The sequence below is a fragment of the Neomonachus schauinslandi genome, chromosome 7 (assembly GCF_002201575.2).
Source record: "Neomonachus schauinslandi chromosome 7, ASM220157v2, whole genome shotgun sequence".
Taxonomy (NCBI): domain Eukaryota; kingdom Metazoa; phylum Chordata; class Mammalia; order Carnivora; family Phocidae; genus Neomonachus; species Neomonachus schauinslandi.
In genome coordinates, this window is record NC_058409.1 from 131,663,410 (window position 1) to 131,688,026 (window position 24,617).

Consider the following 24,617-nt stretch of genomic DNA (forward strand, 5'->3'; position numbering starts at 1 on the left):
TTTTCTTTTCTTTTCTTTTCTTTTCTTTTCTTTTCTTTTCTTTTCTTTTCTTTTCTTCTTTTCTTTTCTTTTCTTTCTTTTCTACCAGACCCAAAGCTAAGCAGACATCATTATCCATCCATCATGTAATCCTCTATGCTTGCCTCTGGTCCCAGAATAAGATTGTTCAGTAAAGTATTTACCAATCTAAATCATATATTTGGGGTATTTTAAAAGGATCATAATTGTTTTACAATCTATTTCATTGATAAGCTTTAATTTCTTCTCTCCATTTCTATTTTTGAAGGAAAAATTGTTTTATTGGGATTCATAAAAATTGGCTATATTTTTCTACACCATTAATATTAAAATAATGCCCAGTCTCAATCTGTAAGCTTTTCATCCTCTAGTTCAAGATCTGCAACCCCTCTTCCCTCTTCTTACCCATTCTCAACAAAATAACTATGTATTTATTTCTGACCAGACTCTGTTTACTTGCTTTAATATGCCTTCAGCTGCTTTCTGATGCCAGCCCATCTTTACTACTATTTTTTTATTGGATACAAATTTGAAGTATTTGATTCAGTGTCTTATTTTGCATTTGATATTGTATTACTCACAAGAGCAATGAGAGCAAAATGCTAATGATGATGCTGCCAGGATAGCACAGCATATTTGCCACATTCAGGATTTTTTTAAAACAAAAATAGATATTGTCTGTTTGAAAGAACAACGGGCATAAAATTATCACTGTACATTAGAAAATCCATTCAACAGTTTCTAATATTTTTAAGTCAATGCACACACACACGAAAAATTGTTAAATTCAGATAGTGAATGTTATAGACCTTGTGACTTGTTCATCAAAATTTATCCTTCAAAGAACTAGTCTAGAGGTGCCTGGGTGGCTCAGATGGTTAAGCATCTGCCTTGGCTCAGGTCATGATCTCAGGGTGCTGGGATCCAGTTCCCCATCGGGCTCCCTGCTCAGCGGGGAGCCTGCTTCTCCCTCTTCCTCTGCTCCTCCCCCTACTCATGCTCTCTCTCTCTCAAATGAATAAATACAACCTTAAAAAAAAAAAAGACCTGGTCTAACTGTTAGGAATATAATTCTAATATTTTATAAACATAATCCAAATTTTCTCTGCTGCCTTTTTCCAATTTTTGGAATGGAACCAAATATCAACAATTACTAATATCCAAAAAAGTATCTATATTCTGAATGAGAAAGAATCTCACACAGCAACATAGATTCCTCTGAACTAGTAGTAATCAGTTTTCTTGGCAGTACTGACAGGTATGGTTTTTCACTTTTTTAAAACTTGTTCATTTTCTTCCAGCCAAGGCTGAGAACATAAGGTAAATCCTTTATCAGTTATTCTTTTGGTAATAAATTATTTAAGGGCGCCTGGGTGGCTCAGTTGGTTAAGCGACTGCCTTTGGCTTAGGTCACGATCCCAGAGTCCTGGGATCGAGTCCCACATCGGGCTCCCGGCTCGGCGGAGAGCCTGCTTCTCCCTCTGACCCTATCCCCTCTCATGCTCTTTCTCTCTCTCTCTCTCTCAAATAAATAAATAAATAAATAAATAAATAAATAAAAATCTAATAAATAAATAAATAAATAATTTAAATTCCCAGTACCTTATAGATAGATACTTTGTTTTTTTCTTAAATAATATTTCTTTACTTAATGTGAGGAACTGAAAAATAAAAATGAACTGATATTAAGAGATAAAGATTCCACCAACATAGCAGCTGTCCTGAGGTATAATTTTAATTTAACTTCTGTGTCATAAAACAAAACAAAACAAAACAAAAAAACAAACTGATCATATCTCAGTTTCTTCCTCTTAAAAAAAAAAAAAAAAAAAAAGTGGCCTTAAACTAGATAAGCCGCAATACCTCTTTTAGGTTACAAACTTTGTTTTAGACAAATACCTTAAGATGACATTTTACATGAAATGTTGTAAAATTAGAGGAAACCTGCCACATTTAAAATTAACAGGCTTTCATTAAATAACTTGTAGTTAAAGTATTTCTTTAAAATCAATGGATTGTTTAGTTTTAATTATTAAGCACGCTACTCGATACAAGCAAATGGGTTATATAATTAACTACATCTAAATAGAAAAGTTAAATAATAGGAAAATGACTTTTAAATGTGCAGCACAGGACTAGTTGTTCTATTTTCATTAATTGTCATGTATCTTGCCATGTCCTTTATCTGCTTGTGAATTTACAATGAACACAGCAGGTTGTGAATTTTTAATAGGCGTTCCTCAAGGAAAGAAAAGGTCAGTATTAACATAAAATTCTTCTTAAAGATTTGTGGCACAAATGTTTCACACAGGAGAACAGGTGTTACTGAGGAACTAAAGCCACAATAATCTGACATTTTTTTCTATGTTTAAAGAAAACTTAATGTCTCACATAATAAAATAGCACAAGGTCAAATCAATACAAAAGTTATTTCAAAGTGGATGCTGTAAGTTACTTGGCACATGATCCATAATCGTATTTCTTGGTAACATAAACAACTGATTTTGTTCAATTAAGTATTTAATAAATCCAAGTATTGATACCTAACATCCAAATAAAAAAAAAAGAGAAGAGTAACGTGAAAGCTATCGTTGCAAGGACTAACTAACCCTGGTCTGATCTTTACTTAGTTCGTAAATGAATCGGAATGTGAAATAAAATTCTATCACACATACAAGGAATGAGGAACAGAGACATTATACCAGGGTAAGGGTGGGAAAAATATACAAAAGAAGGATAATTAAAATAATAAAGAGCAACTTAAAGAGAAGAGAGGACACTTAAGCAGGAGAATATAATTCAAGAATTTTGTCCACTGGTCTCGTTCTGTAACTGTAAGAAATCAGTAATACCAGCATACCTGCTATGAGTTAGCTCTTGTCTTGTGAGCGTTTCAAACATGGTTTCAACTCCCCAGGTCTCAGGGGGTCTAGAAATACACCTCTCTGCCTTACAGTAAATATCTGTTGCAGTTTCTTTCTTGTCCAGTTCCCAAACATGTTTATTTAAATCATATTTTGATTAACACAGGCCAATGGTAATTTGGGCCCCTTATTCTAGTGTTAGTGTTCTGCAAGAAAATAAGATACTTCTTTTTTTTTTTTTTTTCCACAAGCTCTAATGGTTTAAGAAAAATGCTTTATACGTCTGGCTTTTTAAGACCAAAACTTATAAATGCATAGGTCTAATTTGTTTCCCTTAATTATAAGGAAGTAGAAATACTTTCATTTCTTAGTTGCGTATAACACCCAGTGCCCATCACAGCACGTGCCCTCCTTTTTTTTTTTTTTAAGATTTTATTTATTTATTTGACAGAGAGAGAGATAGTGAGAGAAGGAACAAAAGAAGGGGGAGTGGGAGAGGGAGAAGCAGGCTTCCCACTGAGCAGGGAGCCTGATGTGGGGCTTGATCCCAGGACCCTGAGGATCATGACCTGAGCCAAAGGCAGACGCTTAACGACTGAACCACCCAGGCGCCCCCAACACGTGCCCTCCTTAATACTCATTTCTGATTCCTCAAATCACAGTCCAGCTTTTAACCCTCATCTCTCTGATTTTGTTCTACCATGTGCAACTTCCTAATCCCACGGAAACTTCCATAGTATGGGGCCCAATTACAAGACGTAATTTTCTCTTTCTATAGTATAAGTGAAGGTAAAAATCCTGCTGTGATTCATATTTCAAAATTGAACTTTATAATAATTAAGATCTCATCATTCTAGCAATTTTTTTTGCATGTCTAACTGATTAGAATAGCAGAACTGGTCTTAATGATTTACATCTTGCTGTATATCCTTCCCCACTCCAAATCTACATTCTGTATTCACCTAGTGTTCTGTACAGTTTGTAAAAAGCAAAAATTTCCCTACTTTAAACCTCTACTCATTCTTGGGCGCCTGGGTGGCTCAGTTGGTTAAGCGACTGCCTTCGGCTCAGGTCATGATCCTGGAGTCCCCGGATCGAGTCCCGCATCGGGCTCCCTGCTCGGCGGGGAGTCTGCTTCTCCCTCTGACCCTCCTCCCTCTCATGTGCTCTCTCTCATTCTCTCTGTCTCAAATAAATAAATAAAATCTTAAAAAAATAAAAAAATAAAAAAATAAATAAACCTCTACTCATTCTTTATCCAGTAGTTTAAATGATAGTGCTGTAGGAAAGCCTCACATACTGCTGTGGGCTAGTTTTGGAGATGTCTTGTGAATTTCATTTGAATTTTCCATAGCACTAGAATAGAATTGCTGATTAACTTTTAGAAGTACTCGATTCTTATGAGAGTAAGCACATATTTCTCAATTACAATTGTTGAATGAATAGACAATAAAAGTCATAACTGTTTGCCTCAAACCACAGTTATCTGATCAAATGATTAATAATATCAATAATTGGGGCGCCTGGGTGGCTCAGTTGGTTAAGCAACTGCCTTCGGCTCAGGTCATGATCTTGGAGTCCCGGGATCGAGTCCCGCATCGGGCTCCCTGCTCAGTGAGGAGCCTGCTTCTCCCTCTGACCCTACCCCCTCTCATGTACTCTCTCTCATTCTTGCTCTCTCAAATAAATAAATAAATAAATCTTTAAAAAAAAATAATAATATCAATAATCTTTTCTTGAATTATTTTGATTCCCAGACAGAATAAGAAACATGCAATGCTTGTATCTGCCATTTGGAAAATTGCCATGGTTGCACACTCATGTAATTGGAAAGGTTCCTGGCAACTATGTGTATTTTCAATTACTAAAAAGCATCAATCTTGTGACTTTTTGAGAGTGGTTCCCTGGACAACACAGTCATATGTTACTTCTGAGAGCTTTTTAGCTAAAAGCAGATAGTTCTTGAGTTTCTCAACCTTACCTTGTTGTTTATGAATAGCTAAAAATGCAGTAAAAAGCTATTTGTTCCCTGACTTCTCTTTTTCTTTAAAGAGCATATCCATTTGGGTTTTTTTCCCCCATTATATCTGTAATAATGAGTTATTTGTCCAGAAATCAGAAAAACTGAGTTTGATCCAAATTTGATGGCTTAATGTTAATTACTAAAAACCATTAACTAAAGAGTAGACTGCTTTTATAGACCCAACAATAGCCAGTAATACAACATATAAGTTATAGGTGTATGTTTCTAACATATATTTATTTTAAACAGGTTCAGGTTCATGTAAAAATGATTCCGCAGCCAAGTCCATTGACATAAGCTCCAAAAAAGAAAAAGAAACTTTCAAATAAAAAAAGAAAATTCTACTTTAAATAGAAAGTAATCAGTTTAATATTCATATATGCAATTAGATGAAAATGTCTGTTGATGTAAATAAGGTAAAGCAAAATACCAAACCTTATTTAGATAAATATCTAATTCTCTAATTTTTTGCATAATTGAAGGATATTGTCTCCAATTTTAAATTTTCTAGGTTATACCTCATTGTGCCTATTCTGATTTATGACTACATTTTACATGAATTCTTAAAAAAAATGTTTGCAATGATGTCTAACTTATAATAAATGCCTTATAGAACTTTAGCAAATCTACACATTTTTTTCATATTTCTTTTCTGATAGAAAAACAAAATAAAAAATTTAAAAACATAATCTCTTACTGCAAATAATCAAACTATGATCCCAGCATAGAAAATGTTTATTGGTTGGATGGTACAATTAAAGAAAAATTTACAATCCTTGTATTTTACAAAGCCGTGCTCTGTCCCTCCTATACCTAAGCTCCACCATTCAGGATAAGAGTTCCATGGAGAGCAGGGGATATTCACATTTGGAACCTACACATCAATTTCCAGATTATATTCAAGGTACCTGGGACCCATTATTCCCTGCCCAGACATCCCCATCTTGCTTTTAGGTCCAAGGAGGCTCTGTCCTTCAGGTCAGTCACCCAGAAGCCGGACTTACCCACTGTCATATGCATCCTGAACCATGGGGACAGTCCTAGTGGGCATCTATTAAAATACAACATAGATGGAATTTGCCCATGAAAATAAAAAATAAATAATAAATAATATATATTATATATATAAGTAAAAATATATATAAATAAAATAAATAATAATAAATAAAAAATAAAAAATGAAAACATGGAATCCTGGGTCTCATTTGCACTGGGATGGGTGACACAGTGGGCTGAAATGTCCACATGAATGCCTGCAACACTCTTTGACATGACGAGTGAATTCTGGAAGATAAGTGTTGTGGGCATAGACAAAGGGCAGGAAACAGACATGTTTTGTATTTATTGCCTTTTTCCTGCACAAAACTTGTTTGAGGTTATTAAGAAGATAGATTTGACAAGGTAGGAGCCTATATAGAGCATATTTTATTGTAGAATTTATTAACTTGATTTATAATTTTAAAATAGAGACATCTATTTTTACTCTTTCCCTGAGTCCCAAAAATATCTGTGGGGCAATCTTTTGTGTGTGTGTGTGTGCATATGTGAACCAAAAATACATAGTGTTTCTAAAATAGGTGCTATGTCTCTTACAACTTTGCCTGTCTTACAGTTAAGACATCTCTAATTCTCCCATGGAAATGCAATAACAAATCATAAATTTATAAGAATTCCCTCAATAATATGAGAGTAAAAGAATTTTCCACTCACAGAAAGAGATGAGAGAAGTAATGTTTACACAAGCATGTCAAGACTGATGATACATGTCTTTGTCAAGAGTTAATTGCCTATGAAAATGGTTATTTACCAAGCAAAGCAAAGAGGGGAACTTGTTTGGTTTATTTTTATTACTTTTTTCCATTTAGAGTTAAAATCATACCGATATGTGAGAGGCTAGTCTTATTGTTTAAGACATATAGATGAGTGTGTTCATACTTATTCAACTCTCATTTCAAGAACTAAGATAACTGACCCCATTATTCAGTGATGGGACATGAGAGACTTTTAATTCTTTCAGCATTATGTACTTTTAGACATTATCATGGATGTGCTCTTTTTTATTTCCCCTAGCTTCATTCAGACCAAGATAAAGGAGATGGATCACTTAAATATATTTTATCTGGAGATGGAGCAGGTACTCTTTTTATTATTGATGAAAAAACAGGTGACATTCATGCCACAAGAAGAATTGATAGGGAAGAAAAGGCCTTTTATACTCTGCGTGCACAAGCTATTAACAGAAGAACTTTGAGACCAGTAGAACCAGAGTCTGAGTTTGTGATCAAAATCCATGATATCAATGACAATGAGCCAACGTTCCCAGAAGAAATTTATACAGCTAGTGTTCCAGAAATGTCTGTTGTAGGTAAGTTCATTTATAAGTGTTATCATGGTATACAAAAAGTATAAAAAATAATTATCAAGAAATTCTTAAAATACTATGATCAGTTAATTGACATCTTCTTTGATTCCCTCCAAAGAGTACTTATTTAATTTCCTCATGTTGAAAATGAGTCAGAAAAAAAAAAAATCATTTCTTATGTTATGGATTTGTAAATCTTTACAACTAAGTAGATACTTCCCTCAAAAACCCAAGAAAATAACACTGAACTTTAGTAGAAAACTATGAAATACATCCTTGTCACTCAGATTTGTATAACAGCTGTGTAAAATTCTGACACGAAATGTATTATAAGCACATTCAGAATGCTGTAGATGTATCTGATTCTTTCATATTAAGTATTTTAAAACATCTTTTAATTATAATCATTATATGTAAAATTCCGCTGATATAAATCCGTTATTCAAATAAACCAGTTGAAATTCCACAATCACATACTGATACAGAATTGAAAATTTAGGTTGTAGAATCTGTAAGACAGAAGGCATGATAAAGCTGTAAGTATAATATTCAAGATAATGAAATTTTCTTTTTCATTGGAAATAAATGAAAGTTGTATTTGTAAGCAAAGAAAGTTCAGACTTTTTTTTACGAAATAGAGAATGACAAAAAAATAATTATCAGGAAGCAATGATAACATTTTTTAGAGATATATATTTAGACTTAGTAGAATAGATTTATTTCTCAAATGTGGGAGAAGTCATATAAGCCAATGAAATAATTCTGATACTTTTCTTTTAACAGTTGTAACAGCACATTTTCAATTCTGCATTTCCCAAAAGCATTGTTCTGGGATTTTTTTTTTTTTAAAGATTTTATTTATTTATTTGACAGAGAGAGAGACACAGCAAGAGAAGGAACACAAGCAGGGGGAGTGGGAGAGGGAGAAGCAGACTTCCCGTGGAGCAGGGAGCACGATGCGGGGCTCGATCCCAGGACCTGCAATCATGACCTGAGCCGAAGGCAGACGCTTAACAACTGAGCCACCCAAGCGCCCCTGTTCTGGGATTATTATTTAATATTTGCTTCACTAAATCCCAAGGACTTTGGCAATTGCTTTAGTATCAAGCCCTTTTATATTTCTTGAACTTTATTAAATAGCTTTTAATAGTTCATGGAACTTGGGATCATCTTGGACTGTTTCTAAATTTAGAATTTAATCTATTCATAAAATTGTATTCTAGAGCAGATGTTAATTATTTTTACAGTTAATTAGTGGACAGGAGGAAAGAAGAGCACACCTACTCCTTTGTGATCAGATATGCCCTTTACACTAAACAAATATATTATGTGAAAATGAATTTAAATATCAAACCTGAGCATTTGCAGAGTAACTGCATTTATTATAATCTGATACATTGTAGCATTACTTATGCATGCATGAAAATATACCTGTTGGCTAACTATGTAGCTGAATTCACAATTTTCCTGTAATAACACTATAAATATGATTTTCTAGTCAATTATATATAAATATTTCTTTAAGAGGTCATTATTAAAGCCAAAAATCATTCAAGTCTTCCATGAAAACAAGTGCTTTTGCTCCTCCTTCTGGTACTGTGCAGAACTAAGCTGAATTTGGATACTTCAGGTACTTCTGTGGTGCAAGTCACAGCTACAGATGCCGATGACCCTTCCTATGGGAACAGCGCCAGAGTTATTTACAGCATACTTCAAGGGCAGCCATATTTCTCTGTGGAGCCTGAAACAGGTCAGGAATCATGAATCAGTGTTTGTTCATTTAAGTCTTTATGATCTTTATAAGTAGAAAAAAGGTGGGAAAATAAGAACATTAACAGTAATACTTACAGAAGAGTAATGATGCCACACTTAAAGATTTAAGAATTCAAAGTTGAATGATTGAGTGAGCTGATCAAAATATACCTGATTTTTATGTTTTTTTTACCTATGAGTTTAGGCAACTAAATAGCACATATGACCTTCTTTAGGTAATAGAAAAACCACGCAAATGGTAAAATATTTACATTGAATCACTTCTGGAATTTCTAGACAATAAAAATTAATAGCAAAAGCATACTTTGTCTTTCAAAAATCACTAGATAGATAATTTGTGGTCTTAGTCAACTACTAGTTGAGATTTTAATGAGGATAACAGAAGTTTTTATATTTTCTTCAAGGTATCATCAGGACTGCTTTACCAAACATGAACAGAGAAAACAGGGAGCAATATCAAGTGGTAATCCAGGCCAAAGATATGGGCGGCCAGATGGGAGGCTTATCGGGGACTACCACGGTGAACATCACACTGACAGATGTAAATGACAATCCACCTCGCTTCCCCCAGAGTAAGCTGCCTTTCATGGTCTTTCCATAGGGCAAAAGCTTTGGACTGAAAAGAGAAAAGTAAAAAGCAATTGTCAATCATTTAATTTTCAAAACATTGAAAATGTGCTACAAACGTGAAGAAAAGGTGCATATGCTGATGAATTCACTGTTACTAAAATATAAAAAATTAAATATTTCAGACATATTTCATTTAGAAGCTGGGGATCTGTGATCACAAAACCTGCATCTATGACTGTAATCCAAGAACTGTTTCTTTTAGTTAGCAAAAGGAAATAATGTTTTCTTGGAAAACAAAGCCCTGCTTCTACAATGAATGTGTTTATTTCAACTTAGAATTTAATAAGAAGGATCCTAACTTGAGGGTAAAATTTTTCAGTAAAATATCTAATTTGTCATAATATGAAGACTTAGCCAGAAAGGGCAATAGAGGCCAGAACCTAACAAACTAATCAGACTTGCATTTAATATCACTGGGTCAGACTTGCAGTTACTATTTCTGTGTTTGGAATGGTAATCATACTATAAGATTTTTTTATACTAAAACATTTTGTATTCCTGACCTATTTAGTTATAAAACACTAAATCTATTTAGTGCTACTGTTTTCTACTTCGATCTATTTTTGTTATAAAATGAAACCTTCAAATTCTCAAAAGAGATCAAGAATAGGTTAGGAACCATTAGATTCTGACCGTATAATACATGTATTTATTCTCTCTTTTTATACAAATTTGGTAGAAATGAACGGGCACTCCCAAGAATCAGAAAATTTCCCGCTGACGTGAAAGATCCTATACTTCAAGATGAAATTTATGTTGTTAGAAAAGTGGCATAGGGGCCCGTGGGTGGCTCAGTCATTAAGCGTCTGCCTTCCGCTCGGGTCATGATCCCAGGGTCCTGGGATCGAGTCCCGAATTGGGCTCCCTGCTCGGCGGGAAGCCTGCTTCTCCCTCTCCCACTCCCCCTGCTTGTGTTCCCCCTCTCGCTGTGTCTCTCTCTGGCAAATAAATAAATAAAATCTTAAAAAAAAAAAACTGAAAAAAAAAGTGGCGTAATATGCAGGCTGTAGTAGGATCTGTGTCCTTAAGTTTAGAATTTGCTGTGTATTAACTTCTAAATTGATCCCCCAATTTTAGTTTGGTTTTAGCTTAAATACTTGTATGATATCATATTAAAATGTAGCTTTTTGTGATATTTATATTTTTATACTAAAGACTACAATGCAGAAGGATTTAGGGTCTAAGAATTCACTCTATTATTTTGACTGTTTAAAAGCATTTTGCTTTTTTTCTATGCTATTTTTATCTAACTTTGATTATTAATAATAGTGATGATTTTTTTTTTAAGATTTTATTTTATTTTTTTGACAGAGAGAGACACAGCGAGAGAGGGAACACAAGCAGGGGGAGTGGGAGAGGGAGAAGCAGGCTTCCCGCCGAGCAGGGAGCCCAATGCGGGGCTCAATCCCAGGACCCTGGGATCATGACCTGAGCCGAAGGCAGATGCTTAACTGACTGAGCCACTTAGGCGCCCCAATAATAGTGATGATTTGAATTGAATTGTTTAAAATCATGTGTATAGGAAAATTATAAAATTCACATAGAATTTTTTTTGAGCAGACTAATCTTTTGCTTATTATTTGTGATGATCCTTTTGTTGGATATTAAGTTATATGCCCATTAGGTCTGCTGTTGTGGTGTTTGGCCCAAAACACAGAGCAAAGAGTATTTGTTTATGCCCTTTTCAAATAATCAGATTGCAGCTCCAGATTACCTGTAGCATGGGCAGGGAAAAGAAAACCAATAACAATCCCTAATGGTTCTTTTAGAATAAATCTGAAGATATGCCTAGTTGCATTAAAATTCAAATTTCACATTTTGTATATATTTCTGACCACCTCTTAGCATGAATTTATTATCAGGAGAATGAACATGCAAATCTAGGAGAATAAACCATAACTAATTAATCACATTATCCACAATAAGCAAAAGTAGTCCTCAAAAAAGTATTTTGTCAATAATAAATGACCATTAAGGGGAGTATTATATTTTAAATGCTCAGGAACATATATACACATATGTCAAAAACACAGCTCATCTAAAAATGGTGCATCCAATTAAGCAAATTAGTAGATTCTAATTAAAGGCAAAAGTTAGATATTTGAAAAATAATAATGTCCAATGAAAATTCATTTTATATTCTTTCATCTACTACAACACCTTTATTAATTCATTCGATAATTATTTCCTTTCCTTTTGTGAAGTCAGAATTTATGATCGGTATCTGATAGTCACCTTACACAAGCCCTAACGTAATTATAATAGTCATAACCCTGGTAATAATAATAATATAATAATAATAATATAATGATGATAATAAAAAGAAGCATCAACATAACCTATTTTCTGAATAACATTTTTTGGGGGACACTGTACTGAGTTATTTATTGACCTACTTTATTTAATCCCAATAACTCATTCAGCTCAGTATTATGATCTCCATTTACAAATGGGGAAACCAAGGTTATAGATGCTAAGGCCAAACTATAAGTAATGAAAGAGGTGGGTTGAAATCCATGTCCAACCCCCTATGTACAATACAATACATTTAGTGGAATTTTAGAGTACCTTGTATCTTGCCTCATTATTTTTTAATTATAGATAGAAACATAATTTGTAGATTTTTATTTTCTCAATTATCTTTTCTGCTATGAATATTTGCAACCATATCTTACTATTGGGAACACTCAGTCATGGCAATTAGAATGTTACTTGATAGTCTAAGTCATCTAATATCCAGAAAACTAGTTTTTAATTTCTAATCATTTCATTAAATAACCAGTGTTTGGAGAGAGTTCCACACTTTATGAAGACCATATGCAGCATAACATTGAGAACTCAGAACTAACCTATTTAGACCCCTTGTTGTTGTTGTTATTATTATTATTATTATTATTATATCCACTGTATGGAAAAATGAAGGCGATTCAGAGTGGAAATGATAAAGACAACAAACAAATGCTGCTTAATAGAAATATAATGCAAACCAAAAAAGTATGTGTCACATATGTAATTCTAAAATTTTTTATCAGCCATATAAAAAAGTTAAAAGAAGCAGAAGACATGTATTTTTACCATATATTTTCTTTAGCCCAATATTGTCCTTTATACATACCAATATGAAACTTATTCAGATATTTTATATTCTTTTTTCCCCATAATTCTTTGAAATACCCACTTACATCAAGTATTTTCTAGTTGTTCTCAAGTCTCAATTCAGACTAACCACATTTCTTGTCAATAGCTACATGAGGTTTAGTAGCTTGGCTAGCGGCTGCCATATGGGACAGATCTGCAGCAGACTGTGGAGTCATTTTGCATGAGTCCCAATGCTGTCTTCTTCACTTAGTAGCTTTCTCATGTTGGTCAGTTAAACTGAACCCTCTATTTTTCAGTGCCATTCAGTAAACCTGGATAGCAGTGCATACTCCGTGGAACAGTGTAAGACTGAACAATTTGACATCTGTGAAGCACTTGGCTCAATGGCTGGCACTAGCGTACTTATGGGTTCAGTAATGTTGATTTGTGCAAGTACTGCTCTATTACTATTATTAGTCAATGTTATAAAAGTAGCCTCAGAACTTAAATGTCCATGTAGATTGGCTGATCCAAATTCAACATCTCAGTCATTTAGAAGGACAGGGAGAGGTGGAAACTCAGATGTCCTGCTTCATTGTTTACCTTATTTTATTGTGTGGATCTACAGCAGTCATTCTCAGTCAGGGACAATTTTGCCACCCAGAGAACATTTGGTAATGTCTTGAGACATTTTTGCTTGTCTCAACTGGTGGCTACTCCTTGCATCTACTGGGTAGAAGATAGGAATGCTGGTTGACATCCTTACAACTCACATGAAAAAGAGTAACTTGGCCCAAAATGTCAACAGTGCTGTGGTTAGGAAACTTTGATATGTTATATGAGGATCTGTTCAAGTGAAATTATAAATTCATTTACCTAAAAATATTTATTGGGAAAACATGCTTGTACCAAACACTATTATAGAAATAAGATATATGAATTTTGTCAAAAAAAAAAAGAAAAGAAAGAAAGTCCTGGTTTTTGTCACTATAACCTTTCATTACAGTAGGGGAGACAGATCAGATGTAAGTAAAAATATTATATACATACGAGGTCTTGGCTCAGTCATGGATAAAAATACGAACATGTGTGTGCCACAGGGAAGAATAAGGGAAGGTCTTGTTCAAGAGGTAATATTTTATCCAAACATGGCAAGATGAAATAGACCCAGCCATAGAAAGAGATGGGAAAAGCCACCAACCAGAGGTAATGGCATGTGAGAGACAATAAGATTGGAAATTGAGTGATGGATGTCAAGAACTAAAGATGGTGTGGCTGGATCATACCAAACAACAGGAGGTTGGTGGGAGATTAGATCAAAGAGCTCTACACTCACAGGGACTTTGACAGTAGTAAATTTTTATTGGTATTAACAAACAGCGAACTTAGGTCAGGTATGCCTGACGTAAGTTATCATCATGGTCTTGTGCTGTTAGACGTGTATGGAGAGGTGAACATTAATATAACATGGGCACCCACCTTTGGTCTGATTCCAAAAGAGGCAATGGATTAGAAGATTAGGGGGGCACCTGAAAACTGAGTTCCAAAAGTATTTTCTGCTATTTTGCTCTAGATACTAACTTTTATTATTCACTCTTAAAAAGATACCTCTGTTGAAATTGTCTCATAGTCCTGGGTTAGTTCAAGTGACATAATTTAATTTTTAAAACAATAAGTGAAGAACAAAAATCTATTGCTTACCTTCCACTGACAAGCACTGTGTTTGCACCTAAGCACATGAAGATTAATGTCTTGATTCCTGATTACGAGTGGCTTATTGTCTAGCAGGGGAGAGAATATTTCATTAGGAAATCGTGTGTGATAAAGGAAGTATGCACAGAATGCAATGGGCAAACAGAAGAGCAGCACTTATCCAAATGGGGGGCGAGGGTCTGAGTATATCATTTACAGTGGAAGGTTTTTTTTGGAGAACTTCTCTCTCTTTCTTTTTTTAAAGGCTTATTTATCTTAGAGAGGGAGAAAGAGAGGGAGAGAACATGGGCATGGGGAGGGGCAGAGGGAGAAAAAGAACCTCAAGAGACTTCGTACTGAGTGTGGAGCCCAGCATGGGGCTTGATCCCAGGACCCTGAGATTATGACCTGAGCCTAAGAATCAGATGCTTAACTGACTGAGCCACCCAGGAGCTCTTGGAGAACTTACCTCTTGATTTAAGTCTTTTCTTAAAATTACTACTTAAAACTACTATATGCCATAAAGAGAGGAAAAGAAGAGTTCACCAGGTTGGAAATTAACAAGGTTCTAATTTATGAAAGGGCATATTCTGTGATTCTGTGCAGGAAAAAAAAATGACAAATGCTTCAAAGTGGTCGTGAAGATTTTTTGGTGATGAAATAGTACATGCTTTTAATGTTTGTTTTTCTGCATTTTTTTTATTTTTATATATTTTTGTAACTCAATGATGCTAAAAAAAAAAAAAAAACCCACAGAATAACAGAATAGAAAGGACAAAAGTGGCAGTTGTTTCCAAGAAGTCCAATTAAAGGAGCACAGGATAGCAGTTATTGGAATTTACATAATGGGAGTAATCGTGGATGATCTTCCCCAGTTGGTTTTAGTTGCAATCATTTTGGAAGAAGCTGGCGGATATTAAGCTGAGGAATAAAAGAAAAGCAGGAAGAGGATTGAAGAAATAATGCCCATACTTTAAGAAGCTAAGATGAACAAGAAAATAAAATAGAAAAAGAATATATTATAGTAGTTAGAAAGAAATCTTGAATTAAGGGTGGTTTAGTAGATAATTTCTGAAAGCCTCCTATAGCCCAGGCACTAAGTGGGAATTAGGCTACAGTGGCCAACAAAGGACTGAGCTCCTGGTTCAAGGTGTAGACAATAAAGTGATAACGACATGAATATAATGTGATGTCTGCTGGTATGGTAAGGGCTGTGAGGAACATAAAGCAGGTAAGGGGCTAAAGAATGGCAGGGGTGCTCTTTTAGGGAGTATGATTGGGGGGCTTGTCTAAGGAGGCCTGTATAATTTCAGAAACTGAAAATGCATAAAATTAGGCAATTTAGCTTCTCTAGACCTGGGTTCCTACATATAAAATACTGAGGGTGTTACAGCTAAGAAATAAGGTCACATATGTAAAATGTCTTCAGTAGTAACTGTGATATATAATAGGTTCTTGATAAAAATGGATTTCCTCCCCTTCCCTTTTCCTTCTCCAGGAGTATAGCTAATGTTTCTGATCTTACTGTTTTCCTGTCTCTGATGCCCTGCTGCTGTTCTTTTGTGGCCAAAGATTAAATAAAAGCACCTTAAGCCTGGAGAGACCTATAACCTCAGAAGCCACAACAAAATGAATGTCCTTACCTCACAGGAACAAATGAATACTTGCATGAATGAGGCCTCCAGAGCACCTTTTCCCGCTCTTCAACCAGTCAAATGTTCAGTGGTCCTTGAATGTTGCGGTTTCATTGTGTTAACACAGAAGGTGTTACACTTCCTCCTCTGAAATCTAAGCTCCTGATATCCTGCCTGAATAGTTAGTCTCTTTCATCCCATTTCCTTTCTTCTTTCCCTAAACTCAGAAAAGCAAAATACGCTTCATGGAAGAGGTCTATGAAAAGATTAAAGTACTGAAACCTGATCACTGTAGGGCTTGGCAAAACCAACTGGGACAAGATTTGTGTCCAATGGCTTTCTTGTTTTTAAAGATTAATTTAGGGGTGCCTAGGTGGCCTGGTCAGTTAAGCATTTCCCTTCCGCTCAGGTCATTATCCCAGGGTCCTGGGATCCAGCCATGCATCGGGCTCCCTGCTCCGCAGAGTCTGCTTCTCTCTCTTCCTCTGCCACTCCCCCTACATGTCCTCTCTTTCTTTCTCTCTCTCTCTCTCTCTCAAATAAATAAATAAAATTTTTAGAAAAAGATTTATTTATTTGAGAGAGAGAGAACAAGCAGGGGGAGGGGCAAAGGGAGAGGGAGAGATAATCGCAATAGACTCCCCGCTGAGGGCGGAGCCTGACTTGTGGGTGGGGAGGCAGGATCTCTTGACCCTGAGATCAGGACCCCATCATGACCTGAGCTGAAACCAACAGTCGGACGCTTAACCGACTGAGCCACCCAGGCACCCTGGCTTTTTTTTTTTTTTTTAAGCATCTCTTGGAAAATGTTATGATAACTGATTTTCGCCCACAACAGTGTAAGTGATTAAGGAATATCTGATCTGCAGAGACCAGGCTAGTCCCACTATCTTTGCCTTAATAATAGCAGAGAATGCTGTTGGATGAGACTCTCAAATCCATTAAACATAATAAAAGAGACATCAAGAAGGAAGGTCCAGGCTTAGAGAAAAAGCATTTACAAAAGCACTTATGCAGATGGTCAAGGTCCCAGCCAGCCAGCTGGTGCCTAGGTCTTGGCTCTAGTTTTTCGATGGGACAATATTTCACTAGGACTCAAGAAGAAGGAAGGAAACTAAACATCTGATACCCAGGCAAAAAGCTCTAAGCCACAAATGAGCCTACTCAAGGGCATAGTTCAGGACCATTGCTCTTTATTCACATTTAGATGATTTCCCACACATCCTATCACAGAAACAAAAGGCAGAGAGAGTAGATTATTTTAACATCATCTTAACTGTGGGTATGGGCTCCTGAGAAAACCAACTGTTATAGAAGTATGCCCTTCGTCTACTTAGTATTGAGTCACAGACATGTTTGCACCAAGCTTACAAGTGGGCATCAGGGAGAAGTAAATAGTACATTTCTGTAATGTCAGTTAAGATGAGACTTTTTTGGGGGGGGGGATTTATAAAATGCAAACAAATTGAGTGATAGTTTTATTTGTATTTATTGTTGACTCTCTTAAGATAAGTTTTAGGACATTTTGTATGTAGATAATCTTCAAATATATGAGAATTTGACATGATAATGTATGATGTAAGTTTCTAGATCTATCCCAGGCACACTCAAAAGAGTGAATTTATTGCTGTCTACTATATTTTTTTGCCATGAAATATTAATAGTAACAAAAATCAGTTCTTCATTGGGTTATTCATTCTGAAAATTAACACAGAATTTCCCTCTTATAGGAAAGTTTCTATTAAGATAAATTATAGGTAATGGGACACTTTGGGTGTACAAATAAACTTAATGAGACTCTAATTTTCTGACTATTTTAATACCATCTCTGTGTATTCCCATCAAAGTATACCTAAAGATTATACACAACTATAGCCAATTCAGAAGCGATAGTAAACAATTCCAGAATCACTCAGGGTCTACAGAAAGATTTCATATGTATATTTATGTGTTTTATCTGATGACCTAGATTGGCCTGACTTTTTTTTTTTTTTTAATTTTATTTATTTGACAGAGAGAGACACAGCGAGAGAGGGAACACAAGCAGGGGGAGTGGAGAGGGAGAAGCAGGCTTCCCCGTGGAGCAGGGAGCCCGATGCGGGGCTTGATTCCAGGACCCTGGGATCATGACCTGAGCCGAAGGCAGACACTTAACGACTGAGCCACCCAGGCGCCCCAGCCACTGACTTTATTTAGCCTATTAAATTACATAAATATAGGTTATCTGGTTTGCCTAAACTTAAATAAAATAAAGCAGAATTAAAAATAATAGTAATAGGCACAGTGTTACAACATTTACTAAACACTATAAAATATCATACAATATCAGTTCATTAAAACTTCACATTTATATAATTATAATAATATAACAATATAATTGCTTATGCCTTTTTATTCATTTAAAAAAAAAACAGAAACTTGTCAACTTAAGTTACTTGTTCGAAGTTATACAACTGGGAAATAAATAAAAGTCAGATTGGGGATCAAGTTTCTTTGGCTCAAAAACCACTACACCAAGAAAGAAGCTGGTACATCAGAGATTCTCTTTATCTTCCCTGGAGCATTTTGCTTTTCATTAATTCCGTGATTCACTACTTGCATATAGATTATATAGACAACTTTAGATAGAGTATACTAAATTCTTAAAATGTCTATGAATTTTATACAAACAGGGAAATGAAACCTTTATTGGTTGGTGCTTTTGCAATACTCAGGGACCCAAACATGACTGACTTTTTTGCTGGGATCCTTATACTCCTTGGAGAGATAAACAAGTTTGCATGAAACAAGGTCTTTCAAGGAAATGTCTATATGACATACGTAGGGATTTGAGACCCGTACATTCAGTGAGCTGTGAGACTACCATAATCCCTGCCTGGTACAAGAGAGATTTGATTTAATAAGTGCTGATTTTCGCTTTGTAAATAGAGTCAACCTCTCCTCTACTGAGGATTCCAAGGTAATGTAGGCCTCGGGCTGATCTGCATATTTTAAAATTATCAAGCACATTTCAACTAGAGCAACAGTTAGGTATGTCCCAAGGAAAATGCTTTAGCATGAGAAAGAAGGAACGAAATTGAAATTTGTCTCCTTTTCCCTTTTTCTGTTCTATAATTTATATTGGTTAGATATAACTGTGGTTTTTACTGTGACCACCAAAATATTTGTAGGCTTCTTCCCCATGGTTCTAAAAACTGTAGTTTATAAGAATTACAAATAAATGGTGTTATAGAAGCATTCCTTGTTTATAAAACACTGACTGAAGCCCTACAGTGTGGGCAGGAACTATGCTAGGAAATATTAATAAATTAATAAAGAGGGATATGAGATACAGGATACATCCACAAATGGTTTGTATTTTGAAAAGTTGTATAGACACAAGTTCTCTCTTTCCCTTTCTCTCTCTCTCACACACACACATGCACACATATACACATATCTAGCCTTGTTTGTTACATTGTAGTTTCTCCCACACCCATTGTCTTCCTCACTTCTTTTCTTTCTTTTGTATGTAGATATAGATTAAGTGTATATACATATGCATAAGTATAAGTATATGTACACATATATGTACACATGCACATGTATGTGTCCATATGTATATGTTATGTGCACACATAGAATTGGAGAATGATGCAGTACAATCCATGTTATAACTGCCCATTAAAGTCTAAATCATAAAATGATAAACTCTTCAGATGTAAATGGATCAGGAAAGAGAAAATTATTTGGGAGTTGTCTAGGTAGGAAAACTAGGGCCATTGGGGGGGGGGGCTTTTCGTTAGGAAGGACAGGAAGATAAAAGGTCGTATCAGGGAAATGAGTACGATTTGGTGTGGCTGGACCCCAGGGTTGGCAGCAGGGATGGTGAGGTGAGAAGGCAGTGTTAGCATCAGGAAAAGGGATAGATATAAAAATAAAATGCCATATATATTATCTAAAGGAACATTTTTTAAGAGACCACCAGGCACCTTCTTCCTTTTGGCTAATTATCCTGGCAACAATGTAGCACACTGCTCCGATCACAGGAGCAAAAGTTGATGAGAGTCTGAACAAATGCTGAGGAGAAGAAGGGTTTGAGATATATTTAAGTGGGCGATCCACAGGACTTAGTAATTAGGTTGGTAAAAGGTTTGAGGGAGAGAGGAGGGTGAAAGAAAAAGCTATTTTCTAGCTTTCTACCAGAAGAACTTGTTTGAAGAGAGAGACAGGGATTTCAGTTTGATTTGAACATCTTGAATTGAGATGCCTGTTGAAAGACAGTGGGTTTTAAGTATCTAGTAGTGAGATATGCTGATCTCAGGTAGACACATGACATACAAGTGAAAACAGACATGTATGATCTCAGCTAGGCTAAATGTTTAGAGTGACAGGACTGGGGAAATGCACAATATTCCAAGTGTGCTGAAATATATAAATCCCTCAGAGAAATAATGTGCATGGAAATTATACAAAAATCCACTTGACACTCTCCTGTTATCCTATGGAGAGTTGCCTTAGACTAAACTATTTGGCATTTTTGCAAAATGGGATTCAAAGTTCCTCTGGATCCTCCAGGGCAAAGTTGAAAAATACCCCTGGATAGGTATACATATAAATACTTGGATACAAACTAGCTGTGCAAATATGTTTAGCTGTTACAGAGTTTTTAGTGTGCCTTCTGGGAAACACATTGCAAACAGAAGTAGTATCTGATACAATGTAATCTGTTTATGAATGACTAATGTAAGGTTATCTTAACCTCCACAAGTCCTATATACATTCTTGCTTCTATACATTGCAATTGTGTGCATCTATGGATGTCAATTACCTTGGAGACAATTTCCAAGATATGTATCAAGATGGATTTCCTACCCTCTGGAGATCAATGGCAGCTTCTCTAAAAGCTTTGTCCTCTTGCTTTCCTCAGTGAACAGAAAACTAAGACATCACGCAAGCATCTCCTTTTGCTCTAATTTAACTTCAATGCCCAAAGCGAAGTTGGCGATCCACGTCTCCAGTACTCACAAATTTAGGTTTCTGCCTTTCCTCTGGTGAGAGTGTTCAGTTGCAAAGCCTCATTCCTTTGTCAGTATCTGGTGTGACTTTCAGCTCCCCTCTCCTTTCTCCTAAATGTCCATTTAGCATTGCATAATTTCCTTAACTACTGTGCAGTTTCCTCCAAGGAGCTTTATCTTGTTTTTAATTTCTTCCTGTTAAGCTCATTAAAAAACATCTTTTAAACATTATACAATGGAATGGTTTATAATTGTGTCATTTTTCTTAAAGCAAGTATTGTTTGAGATTATTATGCAGCATAGAGATGTTACAATAAGATTACACACAAAGCAAATAAAAAATTAAACTAATGTTAAATTATTTTGTTGATTCATATATGTGGTGCTTCTTTTTATCACAGTGCTGGAAATGTAGACAGTTCTTACGTAAATGTGAATTGAAACAAGGGCAGGGAACAAAGGAAAAAGACAAATTATATCTCTTTGAACCTTATTGTTTTTTATAAACAAAACAAAACTGCAGCTATTTGTTGCTGAGCTCAAAACTCGAGTGTGCCCTTGTTGCCCTCCCCATTGTTTCCTGGCACCTCTTTTATGGTTTCTGAGGATGTCACCTTGTCACAGCAATTACTTTGCCTATCTTTTGTCTTTCCTCCAAAGTGTCTTACCTCGAGCCGTCAATTATTTCTAATTCTAGTACACAAATCTGTAGTGTTTTTAATATTCAAGTGCAAAGGTCCTATTGATCAAAATTTTGGTAAAATAAGTGACCTGAAATGTTTAGTCTTGAATCCTAGAAAACCAGAAATATGTCAAAATTGTTTGAAATCTTCAATAATGAAAATTCAGATGTTGTGAGAGGTTGTCAATAATGGTCTCAAGGTGCACTTACCACGTATTTTTGCCTAGTCCTTGGGAAGTCTTTGCAATATTACCTTTTAGATTTGTACTTCTAAATGCGACTTTCCGTATGTGATACAGAAATGTCAGTGCCTCCTTGCATGCCTGCCTTTGTGCTTAAGTCGATAACCAAACTAAGAACATACTCACCAGGAAAAAACATTTATCTGCTCTAAACATTAGAAGAGAAGCAAATGATTCAATCTGACACCTGGGAATGAGTTTAAAACAACTATAAATTGGAATTGATAGGAAAGCGTACCACATAATTAAAGCTCCATCAACTGTAAGATAAAAAATAAGGAGCATGCAAATATATGTCTTTAAGGAAAAATGAAACGTAAGTTGGGTGACAGGAGCTACTTTGCTTTTGTTACCGTATGCATAACAATGTCTGCTTTCTGACGCCCCGCCTGCTGCTCCCCCTATATGGTAAACACCCTTGGAAGCTCTTAGTGAAAGTAATTTCAGTTTTTTTGACAAACTAGGATATCTGTGTTCAATAGACTACTCTTGGAAATGAATTAGGAAATGTAAATGAATAGCTCTTTCATACATTTAAAATATAGAAATGCAGTCTATTAACTTTGAAATTGACCAAATGAATCTCCCTAAATAGGTTTATGAACATAAACATAATTCCAGAGAAAGCATTATCAAATTATATATGTTGGGCACTGAATAAATACTTCTTGAACAAATTAATTACTGAAGTTGCCATATAATTAAAATAATTATGAATGTGTGTATTTTATGTATACAACATATGTATCTTTATAATATAGCTGTTTGAATTACTTAACAGAGAATTGAATCTATACCATTTTGATGAATGGGCTCAATCTTCATCATGACTTTTCTGGAAAGTATGAGACACCTTGAAAACACTTTTATTAATGTTTCAGGGATAAATAAATATATGTATGTTCATGTATGTACACACACATTCACAACTCACCTACCATATGTGTGTGTGAGTGTGTGTGTGTCCCTTCCAATGAATTACTGTGGAAGAAAATGGATATATATATATATATATATATATATATATATATATATATTTAGGCTTATTATAATACGAACCAATCGAAAATGATTGCTTTCCTGTCTAAGTCTCAGAAGGTACTAAAAATTAACACAGATAATGCCTACTCTCCTCAAAAAGAAATACACTTTGCAATGGAGATAAACCCTGCACCAACCACGAAATAAAATGAAGTGATAAATAATTTTGGATCCTTGACCAGAACTATAATGACAAGTTTAAAGCGACAGATTTTCAGAATCTAAGCATGTGCCTAAAAATACATGCAATCTCAAAAATGTCCAAGCTAAAAATAAAAAGTAGGAGAACAAATTCCTGGAGACAACACTCAGTGAAATCTATGTGACAGTAAAATTAATGAAACAATAAAACATTTTGTTCTTTTGTTCTTGCTTGGTCTGTTAAAAGAAGATCCATGATATGGAAACCTTTCACCAGAACCTGATAATCCCTAATACCAGGAACATTTTCTATTTAATTTTTAAAAAATATTTTGCATCAAAGTATTAAGTTTATAGATATTAAAAAAAAAAAAGGAAAACAAGCTACCTCTTCCATTCTTCCTCACCTGTAGATCTAATCCTTACAGAAAACAACTTTAAACTTGTTTTTTAGTTCATCTAGGTTAAGCTGCAATTCCTTAAGCAATATCTTATTATTTGATGAAATATTTTTATATATTACCTTTGACTTCCTGTTACTATTGATAAAAATGAAGCTCAGTAACATTTCAACCTATTCTCCCCAGATGTAATTATATCAGTGTTTTGTTTTGTTTTGTTTTTTTCTTCCCCATTTCTCTATCGGTTATCTTAGCAAATTTAAATAATATGTGATTAAATTTCTTTTATATTCACCACGCTCAGTTTCTCTTTCTCTGTCCCAGCAGCATTTTCATAGAAGGACTAGATATATAGAGATTTTTTAATTGTCTAAAAAAAAACTAGCAATTTTCAAAATGAGCTTATCAAAAAAAAGTATGCAAAAAATACCATATTATTAACTATGTAAAATTTTGATCTTTTGTGCCAAAATGTTTGCTGGAGCATGTCCTGGCTTTCAGGTGTCTCAGAGACAAACCCAGACATTTGATTTCCCCATGCAATAATTTCAACTGTTGAATATTAGAGATCCTCTTCAGCAAAGTTGTATTTTTCCAAGATATTATAGCTTTGTGCTTTTAATGTGCTGTGTGCACAGCTGCTCAGTATTTGTCAGTGAGCAGCCCTATAACATTCAGCTTCATTTTGCCAGCCTTCAGGGTTGCACACCTAGAGCCCTCAGTAGTCCCATTCCCACATGGGTGGCTAATCTCTATAGCTTAGGAAATCCTGCCATCCCAGACTTACCCTCTTCGCTTCTGTAATTTGGATACAAAGCTGTCTAGATCTCATGTATTCCCCTATCTCTATTTAGTCCCTTATTTTCCTGGAATACATTCTTCATTAGGTTCTTTAAAAAGGCCCAAAGGGAGAGAAATTTGCTGAGTCTAAAACTACCTTTATTTGGTTATCACACTTGATTAATATGCTGGAGAGGTCCAAAATAATTCTATCATCGAATTTTGATGACATTGCTCAATACTTTTCTAGCATCAGGGG

General features: G+C 35.1%; 1 protein-coding gene across 2 annotated transcripts in view; it reads left to right on the forward strand.

Moving 5' to 3' along the window:
- Positions 1-24,617, forward strand: part of LOC110585742 (cadherin-10) — a 113,838-nt gene that overhangs the window by 51,809 nt on the left and 37,412 nt on the right. For both annotated transcript variants that reach the window (XM_021695870.1, XM_021695877.1), the window contains exons 2-4: positions 6,976-7,270; positions 8,898-9,017; positions 9,445-9,612. In XM_021695870.1, coding sequence (XP_021551545.1) covers positions 6,976-7,270; positions 8,898-9,017; positions 9,445-9,612 — 583 coding nt within the window. The remainder of the gene's footprint in view (positions 1-6,975; positions 7,271-8,897; positions 9,018-9,444; positions 9,613-24,617) is intronic.